The sequence below is a fragment of the Pteropus vampyrus genome, unplaced genomic scaffold (assembly GCF_000151845.1).
Source record: "Pteropus vampyrus isolate Shadow unplaced genomic scaffold, Pvam_2.0 Scaffold129, whole genome shotgun sequence".
Taxonomy (NCBI): Eukaryota; Metazoa; Chordata; class Mammalia; order Chiroptera; family Pteropodidae; genus Pteropus; species Pteropus vampyrus.
The window spans coordinates 2,021,787-2,032,551 of record NW_011888910.1 but is presented as its reverse complement, the minus strand read 5'-3'; the positions used below and the strand labels follow the sequence as shown (position 1 = coordinate 2,032,551).

Here is a 10,765-nt window from a genome sequence, read left to right as displayed (position 1 = left end):
AGCTTTATGCCTTGGCTCTTCAAGCAACTCTGTCTACAGGAGAAAATAAAACTGGAGAGAGAAATACAAGTATATTTTTGGTATCTAGTTCTCATTGGTTCTAGTTCTCACTGCAAACAAAACCCCTGGCTTTCCAGTTCTACTAGAGAACCTGGTTAACATCTAGTGAGTCTGTCCATTCTTGAGGTAGTGCAGTGCAATCCTAGTTCTGTAGGATATTAATAGGTATTAGAATATTACCATGGTTAACCCAGTTTGGAAAATGCTGGTTTAACCAAGGTTAATCAGGATTCTTGCAGGATTTATGGGAGACTTTAATATGCTGTTGTGCATTGCAAATCTCCTACAAGTACAATATTTTCCAAATTTAAATGATCATAGAAACTATTTTTTTCTGGAGTATTTTGCAGAAAATGTTTCGAGAGATGTTTCACTGCTTACTAATTGTGTGGCCTCAATGAAGTTATTTAATCTCTCTTAGCGTAGTTTTCTTATTTTCAAAAAGGCAACAAAATATCTTACAGAAGTAGTGTATGCACATGTAAAAATGTATATGAAGTGCTTTAGTATAGTGTCTGGCAACTAGTAAATTCTCAATATTTTTTATTATTATATAATTATTTTTAGTATTAGGAGAGATAGAATAGCATAGTGGATGACTGTGGATTCTGGAGCCAGAATGTCTGAATTCAAATCTCAATTCTGACACTTACTATCTTTGTGACTTTGAACAAGTTATATAAACTTCCTGTCCTCAGTTTTCTCAACTGAAAAATGGGGGCAGTGTGGGGATTATATGAGAAAACACTACATACCCTGTTTTCTGAGCAGGCAGCCTTGCTTTTCTTTCCCTGAATTTCTGTTGGTGGATGGCATCATTTTCTCTTTTCGATTCCTAGAATATGTTTTTCTTTTTTTTATAAAAAGTTTATTATCATTAACCACTTGATATTATCAGAACTTGGTGATTTTATCTATGCAAGTGTAAGCCCTTCGAGGACCAGATCATGTTTTAATCATCTTGTTACTGTGCCCGGGGACATTGTGTAGATCTTCCTTAGCAAATATGCCACTTTTCACTTTAACAAATTTTATACCTGAAAAATTGAGTCTGGAGTTGGTTATTCATTTTAAAATAGATTATTCCATTTACCATAGTATTAACCATAAGAGTTTTTTCAATGTCATTTATCAGACAATTTCATTCTCAAAATATGCCTGTTTCAGGACTGTGTATATATATATTGTTGAAGATGGTAATGTGGGTTTTATAACATGAGGTATATTTTCAGACTAGCAGTTCTGCTAAAAATTTGAATAAAAATTCCATGTCTTCACAGCCCACTTACACTGCTTTATAACAAAGAGTAAGCAAAAAAGGGCTAATGAATTCCTTTGAGTATAAAAAAATGTAAGCCTCAACCCCAATATCCTCATGGTTTTATAGTTTTCTTCATAATGAAAACAAACATACATATAAATATATATTAATATATATGAAGAGTTTGTTTTAAAATAATGTAGTCTATATTGTTATGTATTTGACAGCATTTAATTCAAAGAATGTAGTTTTTAAAATGTTATTTTTTCTGTGATCTTTTTATTTTCTATTGAAATATCACTCACTCTAACTCAATGCCTTCAGGAAGAAAAGAAAAATCATAAGAAATCACAGTGATACCCTAAGTGGGGAAAAACTAAGATAACGATAAATATAATTTCTCTATATAATCTCTTAAAAGTCCATATTAAAATAATTTAAGCTAAGGAAAACATTTTATTTAAAAAATAAAATGACTAAAATATGGAAGATTACAAGCTACACTGAGAAGTCAAGAGCTTAAAGAAATAATATTCTAGACTAGCGCTGCCCGACATTTTTGGCATCAGGGACCAGTGCTTCTATGAGAATCTAATGCCTGATGATGATCTGAAGTGGAGCTGAGGTGGTGATACTAGTGCTGGAGAGCGGCTGCAAATACAGATGAAGCTTTGTTCACTGGACCACTGCTCACCTCCTGCTGTTTGGCCTGGTTCCTAACAGACTACGGACTGATACTGGTCTGTGGCCCAAGGGTTGGGAACTCCTGTTCTAGACTATAGTCAAATTTATGACAGACAGAAAGTTCATAGGCAAATGGTTTACTCTTTAGAAGGATAAGAAAATGGCAGCCATGTTGCCTTCTGTTCAATGTTATCTCCCAATAGGTTTATAAAGTTATTATAATTTGCCCCAAGTATTGGGGAATGGGGTGAAGTCTCCAATACCACTGATTAAACAAGATTTCTTTTATTGCTCATGGAGAATCACCCACAGATTAAGTCAAGTATAGATATACAAATATCATAGTTCTTTCTATTATTTATTTTATTTAGTATTGCCCTTTCCCACATAGTAGGCATTCAAGAAACATCTATTAATCTGGCATATTGATTTTTGTTTTGTTTATTGCCACAAAAGCATAGTTGAGATTGAAAGAGCCTACTCATTACACAGGCTCCATTTGACACAAACAGGAAAAAAATTTGCTTCCCCCTGTTCAAATGTGGTTCCTAGAAAAATAAAGCACTCATTGCTAAGTTATTTTTGTGCATGTGTATGTGTGTGTGTGTCTTTTAAGGAGATATTGTAGCTGGAAACTTGGAGACTTGCTCTTTCAAAGTGACAGCTTTAAAAAAGTCTACATAACACAATTTAGCTTAATTCTAAACCCATCAGAAAATGGACTGTTTAAAAAAATCTCTCCTCACGAACCAGCTGCCTCCCTATACTCTTACTCTGTCACTAATATGAAAAAAAAGTCGATTATATTCTTTTTTGGTTGTATAAACATTCTTCAGAGAATGATTATACCTGTCACAGATGGAATCTTCAAATAAGTTAAATGTTTATGGTCATATCCTAGGAATTCCCTAGTGAACTGAATTCTCCTTGCGATCTTTGGTAATATTATTTTAAACTATAGGCATTTATACTGTTCATGAGGAAGTTGGTCTGTTTATCATGAAAACAACAGGGTAAAGTTTCTTTTCTCATATTTCTTTTAGATACCAGAATTTTAAAATATGATTAACTAGAATGGTAAAAAACATTTTCTTAAACAGCTTATTGTTTTTAACTGTTGCTATTAAAAATGTCTGGTACTTAGAATGTATAAGAAATGCTCATCTGCGTAGAGGAAGCTAAAATAAGAGAAATGAGACTAACATCTTCTCCAGGTACTAAAATTTCTCTGATCAATTTCCCTTCTATCCCAAAGTATCTCAAAGCCTTCAAATGTATCATCTTCTCTCCATTTTCTCCTCATTCTTAAAATTACTTTTATAAAACATAATTCTGATTATGTCATTCTGCTATTTAGAATTTTTTGTAAGCCCCCTAAATATCTTCAGGAGGAAGGGTAAGGTTTTTAAGGCGTGTTATGGTATGATCCCTGATCAATTGTCTCAGGCTCATCTCCCCTCTTTTTTCCTTTCAACTTACTATATACTGTTCTCTCTGCAAGAAATACCCTTCTATGCACTTGTCTGCCTGGAACATTCCTATTTATCTTCTAAGACTTAACCCAAATGTCCTTTCTTCACAAAGCCTTCCTCATCCTCTTTTCCACTCCACTGACATTACTAGTTATTCCTTTCATTTGTTTCATTTACTAGATGGAGAGTTGCTCAAGGCCAGGGATTGACTTACTCATCTTGGTGTCCCCAGAGCTTGGCATAGTTCCTGACACATAGGTGGCAATCATTAAGTGTTTTTCCACAAACCAAATGAAAGGATGGACTGGTTCATTGCAACATTATTTCTTACCATACATTGAATGGCTGTCTTATTCTTTTGATAACCTTGAATCCAGAGAGGTTTGTTCTGCACAAAGGGCAGATTGATAATTAACCAGTTGCTTTAGTTCTGACATGAAGTAGTGGGAGGAAGGAAATGTTGAAAAAATACTAGATCCTATCTGTATCTGGTTTTATTTTATAGATCCAGACTTGCTTTCCAGTTTGAATTCACTGCATGAGACCTGTCAAATAAATATTATAGTTACTGATGCAAATGATCACCTACTGTTAATAATGCTCAAGAATTTAAGGTATGTTCTGGAACATTGCATCTCTTGCTAAAAGAAACTCTGAGACAAGAACACTGTAGAGAGATTTTTAGAAATACCAATCATGCATGCAGAGCAGTCTATTAGCTATAGATGCAAATCTAAACAATCTGAGATTTTCACTTACTTTTCTCGACTATAATTGAGTTCAAAGAGGGGCATTAAGAATTCTTAAAAACATACCAGGACATCAAACACCACCTCTAGCTGGCTGGTCCTATTTCCAGGTTTCCTTTGTCACTTCAAATATTTCTTATACATTCTTAGATTTTGTGCTGCTGTATGGGAGGAACCTTACTTAAGTTTATACATTTTGAATTATAGGCTAAAATAATTCTTAGCCAAATATTTACAAAAGCTGTGAATTAAGAGTATTACATCCACTCAATATATATTATGTACATTGACTGCCATAGTACTATTCAAAATGAAAAGTCTGGCATTTTCCCCCTTCTTCTCCTCTTACTTCTTTGCCTTTCTCAGTCAATTTTCTAAGAGCAGCTTGCTAAAGAAACGCTTTTGAAAAAAGCTTCTATTGAAACAAATGAGGAGAAAGAGTTTGATTTAGGGCTTTGTGTTCCGGAGCCAAAGTCATTATCAGACAGGGGATAGAGGAGAGTTCCTTTGGAGGCCACTAGTGGCCGCTGCATAAACTTTAAGAAGACGGTATTTAAACACACACGACTATGCCTTAGCAGGAATGATTTGGGGAGAAATTGATATATGGAGTACCAGAAAACCCACTTTTAAACACAATTAAACAAATTTTAAAATCAAAGGATAAATAGGAGATGGACCTCCTTGATCAGATGCTTTACATGTTTTTTGGTTTTTTCTGTCCTCCTTAGCTGGGACTCACTGCTATGCTTCCTGGGTTCAGAGATCCTGTCCTCACAGCATGTAGCACTTAGCTCATCTATGTGAGAAATATTAAATGGATGCATGTTTATGAAATCTGGAAGTTGTTATGAATAATAAGATTATAATGACTAGGGCTAATGAGTCATTCAGTTCTCAAGTGATTGCTTGTTCATTCATTCTACAGTCTTTGGGCACTCACTTCTATGCCACCACCTGTAATAAATATCCCAGAATGTCACTTGAGTTGTGGACATATGACTGCCAGGCAAATAATGACTGATTTTTCCAAATAATTCGGTTCTAAAGAATTCTCACACCTGCCTCTAAAGTAAACAAAAAAACAGTAATCCCAGAATTCTTTCTTAGCTGACCTCCCTGCTCAAGTTCTCTGGCTGTTTGATTTCTTATTAGTAACATTTTATTCAGATTTCAGATATACAGGGGCTTAAGGCTGTACATTTTCCCTTTATAATAAGTGTTGACTGGAGTGGGTTCCTGACTGTGTAGGGATATGATAATTTGCACATTCTGAATCAAAGAGCCTTTATTGGTCATTACTGTGGGTCAGGGACTCTCACAGGCACTCGTCATTTGATCTGCATGACAACGGTTAAACAGGTAATGCTTCCATTTGCTGATGGAAAAACTGAGGCCTGGGGGCACTTACATGAATTCCCTTGAGTCCCAGGGTGTGCAAGTGGCAGATGTGGGATAGAAACCTGGGTCTTCTGAGTCCTGGACTGGAGGGCTCTTTGCCACATCTCACTGCCTCTGTGCAGGTTCACATTTCTCCTCACTTATCCTATTCCTCCTTCTCTTTCTGTTCTTCCTGCCTACTTTCTGCAGCACCCTTCCCTGGGGCTCAGAGTCTTCTCTGCCAGAAGGAATTTTGCTAGTGATCTGCTTAAAATTTGACATCTGCACATTTCTCAATTTATTTGCATTCTTAAAAGAAAAATAAAAAGACTCCTAGACTGGGCAGTGAAGGAGTTGAACATAATTGCTTACTTTGGTCTCAGTTTCCTAACCTATAACATGAGGATTTAGATGAGTTGATTAGCAAGTCCTCTTAAACTCAGTTTTGTGCTTTAATGATAGCGTTTTCAGGAGTGCAGTACCTAGCTGAGAGAGAGAGAGCTCAGAACTACAAATTTACAAGTTTGTTTTGGTTCCTCTACTCAGCTGAAGATGCTCTCTGTCCTGTGAGCCCCTTCCTCCAAATTTGGATAATATCTCGTAGATGATACTGAATATCTCCCTGTTTTCACAATTGGATATCGAATCATCTAGACATGAGAGTAAAACAGTCAGACCTGTCCACAATATCCAGGCGATGCTCTGACCTGCTGGACTGTGGGAATCAGCACTGTCCTTTGCTTTCCACTGATGGTCTCTTTCTGATGAGGTGAATTAACCACACAATCATAGAGTGATCATGGGCACCTATACCAGCTAGTGGGTATTTAGCCCCTGATGAAACCTAGCACAGACCACCCTCGGGAGCAAAAGTGGGTGTTGGTGCATGTGTGCTACTGACAAAAAGTACTCCATGGTAGATGCCATTCAGGGTCATGAGTCTGAATGTCCCTGTCTGGCCCAGGGGAATGGTGTCTGTCTCCAAGCCACCACTGGCACCTGGGCCCTGTCACAGCTGACAGGGCTGAGGAGAGGTCAGCTGCTGGCTGTTTCTCCCAGAGCAGGTCCCTTGAGATCAACAGAGGCAAGAGCAGAGAAAGCAGCTTGCATCGGCTGCTCACCAGGTTGCTCTGGAGAGAAATAGAGGGCTTCCATCTCCATTACTGTCAGCATCTGGCATCTCTCCCCGTCTCTGAAATTCACAGCAATGGATGGGAGGAAGGAGGAGGGAGAAGGAAGGTGGAGCAAGCCAGACAATCAAAACAACCACAATATTTGGGAAGTGGAAACTTCCAGCTAGAACACATTCTTAAAAACAGAAGAGTAGAGCTGGAAGAGACCTTGGCTAAGCCCATGCCCTTGTTTTGCAGAGGTGACTTTCCTGAGATTACAAAGCTATTAAGTGGCAGAACTAGGACAAGAATCGTGGTCTTTTACCACTCAAAAGAGAGTTTTGGAGGCTTTTCTTTGAAACCTCAGACTGGCAGGGGGCCCCCTTTTGTGGGAGCTCAGCAGAGACAGAGGGTGCTGACCAAGTACCTAGGGGAAAGAGCGGCCAGGCTGGTTGTGACTGGGCCAGAGGTGTCTGTACCTTGCGGGTTGAAGCCCCGGGGCACCAGGCTCTGCAGCTCCACAGTAGAGAGTTCATTCTCTGCTGCATTGGAGTTGTTGGGGGGGACAGCTCTCCTGCCTCCAAAGGTGGTTCCAGGGGTCCCTGACATTCTCAGCTTCTGAAGTTCCTTGAGGGGAGAGGAAAATCGAGACACAGAAAAGGAATGTGAAGCAAGTTACATTTGACACAAAGTTTCGAAAATAGAGAAACAGACATAACTGTGTGTGATAGCACTGGAGCAGCACATTTTGAGTTTCACATAAATAAAATCTGAGAAGTGGTAGTGAGAATTAGTCTAATGATGGAGTAGAGTTCCCCAAGGATCTCAGAAAGATTTGTTGAAACATATGTAATTGAAGAAATGAAATTTATAGAAATGAAAATTGTAAAAGATTTTTGGGAGCAAGGTTTTTTTGTTCTCATTACCCCTAAAGGCAATATTTTTGTAAAAAAAACCCATTTACTGTCATATGCATGTATATATGCCTATTTCATATAGACATACAAGACTTAAGGCCCTTTGAAGAATAAACTCATACAACCATGTCCAGATCAGAGACGTCCTCCCAAGCATTCATGTTTGCAATTTAATTCAACCCTTATTTTATTGAGGGTCCACTGTGTGCCACACTGTGGTCTGGGCACTTGAGATACAGCAGAACAAAAGTCTTTTTGCCCAATAGAACCTTTGGTCTAGTGCGGGTTAGGGTCCAGCCCAACAAAATTCAGAAGTGAACAGTAGGAGGTGAGAAATTGGTAACTACTGTGGAGCCAGGACCACAAGGAAAAGGATAAGGGAGTTGGAGAGTTTGGGTAGGTGAGAAGGAGGCAGGCTTCAATATTAAATAAGGATATAAGTAGCCCATCTTCTAAACTTACTTGATCAGTGGTGCTGACACCGCCCTTGTTCCAAGCCTGCTTCCCCTTCCTTTGGAGTTTGTGCAGGCAAAAAGCCAGTGTAAATGCCACACACATTCCTGTCAGTGCCCAATAACTAACTGACCAAATGAAGGGAGACCTTGTTTCTGACCCCAAAGAAGTGTCCCCTTGATCACCTGGATTACCCAATCATGCCTCTTGGCGATTTTGCTATTTTCAAAAACCAGGCACACCCTCAAAAGATGAAGAGTGGTCATTATAGAGGCAACTAGAGAAGACTGTTCCAGAAACATGTTGAGCAAAGGCAACACAGCTGGAGACAAGAGAATCACTTTCTAAGGTATTTGGTCTTAGAAGGAGACAGCAGTGTTTGGAAGCATAAGGTCTGAACAGGTATTCATAAATATCCCACAGATATATTTACAGACAGTTTCTAGTGAACTGAACGGGGTAAGAAGGGAGGAAAGAGAAGAGTTAATGATGGGGAGAAGGCAGGTAAATGCAGTCCTCAGTGGGAAATAGCAAGGGTGGACTGTAGGATGACCAGGAGAGGTTAAGACTTAGGGAAGAACAGCACAGAACAGTTCAGTAGCCTGTTAGGAGAGAGAACCCATTAAGCAGAGAACTGGGAAGCCCATGCAAGTCTGGCTGGGTTAGTGAAGGTGGACAGAGACACCCCTTTCCCCAGGTCTCAGGGAAGAGAAGGTGCTCTAGTTCAGCTTCCTCACTGGGATGCAGTCAAGCAGGTGTTCTCACCTGCTCCTACTTCCTGCTCCCCAACCTTTTATGTCCCTTCTCCATAGTCTGCTCCCCTGATGAGCACCCCAACTCCCCCATTCCCACTTGTTGGCCTTCTTAGCCAGCAGAACCTTCAGGAAAGCTTTGTAGGGTGCCTGAGAAAAAGTCTTGCTCAAAACAGGGGCTGGGTAAATGAGAAGTTAGGGGGCAGGAACAGAATCGGACAAGTGGGGCTGCCTCTGATCTTCATCCTCAGGTGCCCCAAGCTGCAGCCCGAGGGACCTAGTTTCAGCAGGTAGGACACAGCAGACACTAGGCAGCCCCTGGGTGCAGGGCTGTATCTATCCTGGCAGTAGGGATGACTTCTTACCTGTGGTCCCCTCCTGCGGTGCCCTAGGGCAGGCTGTCTGTGTGTGTCTCCGGATACTTCCTCAAAAAGACACAGAAAAAACGACCAGAAAGTTGGCTCTTAAATAACTTCCTAAGAGCTCCCTCCCTTCTCCCCCATCAGACAGGGTTTTCTCCTCCCCCTTTTTGACAGTTGGAGAAAGTGAGCAGTTTCAGGACTTTCTATTTCTTTCTAATTACTTCTCCCATCCTGCTCTGTTATTCTGGCATGCTGCTCTTCCTCTTATCTACGACCCCCTTACTCCCAATTTCCCAGCCCGGTTTCTCCTCACCATCCCCACCTCCAGTTGTGCCTCCCACTCCTCAGCTGATGCCTGAGAGGATCAGCTAATTGCCAGGCAGCCTGCCCCGCTTCCCTTAGTAGGGAGAGCTAGAAGGGTCTAGATTTTGCCATGCAAGTTGGTGGGGCCTGAAGGGAGGTCTGCACTCCTGCAGACTGGTCATAGACAGCTGTGACCGTGTATAAAGTAAGGCTGAAGGACATGGTCTGTATTCTTGAACCATCCGCGGGTGTCACAGCCACTACCTAACCGCAGACTTCCTGCCAGAGGGGATGCCCAGCTGAAGGGAAAATGAGTAAATGCTTTAAAGAGTGCCACAAAAATTAGAAAATTGCACTTTTTTTGGTAAACCATTTTGGTTTATCTTCAAACAATTAGAAAAAAGGAAAGAAATTTTTCTTTCTAAAATTTTCCATATTTTTTTTCTGAATCTTGGTATCTCTAAAAACTCCTATTTTTAGTCATGGCTATTTCTAACTTCATTCTGTTTCTAAATTTCTGACCCTACCACTTAATCTAATTTCACAGGAAAAAAAAAAAAAAGACTCCATTGGTTGGGAATTCTCTCAATTTCCTGCTACCAAATCTATGAATTTACCTGCAACCTTACACATCTTTCCCCTCTTTCTTCCTGTTACTAAAGTGGGAAGAATTCCTACTCACTCTTATCCATGGCCAAGTGCACCTTTTCCTCTTTGCCTATGCTCCATGGCCCCTTCTCCTCCAGGTATTTGCTGCACTATTCATCCATTCTCTCTCTTGTATCTTAGCTTCTGCTCTCTAGCAGCTGCTTTCGATTATCAAGAGCGCACTTCAAGTCAAATCTCTTCAATATTTTTGAGACCTCTCTTCATCCCACATCCCCCTAGCTATTGCTTCTTTCTCCTCTCCTCTTCATTTCAAGCTTCTGCCACCTGGTTTCTGCCCCTATTATTCTACTGAAACTGTAGTTCAGGGTCACCAATGGCCTGTACTAAATCCAAAGGACGATTCAGTTTTCATTTACTTAACCTTTGGAAGTATTAAACTCTGTTTCTCACTCTTGCCTCGAAGGTCTTTTCTCCGGGCCTCTCTGGAGTATCCTTAGTGCCGTGAAGCTCCTTGATAATCTCAGCGACTTCCATGTTTTCAATTTCCATCCATATCCTGATACCTCCTAAGTCTAGGTCTTCAGCCATAGTTCTTTCCAGAATGCCAGACTCTCCTAACTGTCCACCAGCCATCTTCACTTGGCATGTCCC

At 40.1% G+C, this 10,765-nt stretch overlaps 1 protein-coding gene across 1 annotated transcript in view; it reads right to left on the bottom strand.

The window, feature by feature from the left end:
- The window catches only part of F13A1 (coagulation factor XIII A chain), a 169,569-nt gene extending 160,317 nt beyond the window's left edge, over positions 1-9,252 (bottom strand). Inside the window, exons 1-2 of the mRNA XM_011367075.1 lie at positions 9,206-9,252; positions 7,198-7,345 (exon numbers count right to left, since the gene is read on the bottom strand). Coding sequence (XP_011365377.1) covers positions 7,198-7,327 — 130 coding nt within the window. The 5' untranslated portion in view covers positions 7,328-7,345; positions 9,206-9,252. The remainder of the gene's footprint in view (positions 1-7,197; positions 7,346-9,205) is intronic.
- Positions 9,253-10,765: the final 1,513 nt, after the last annotated feature.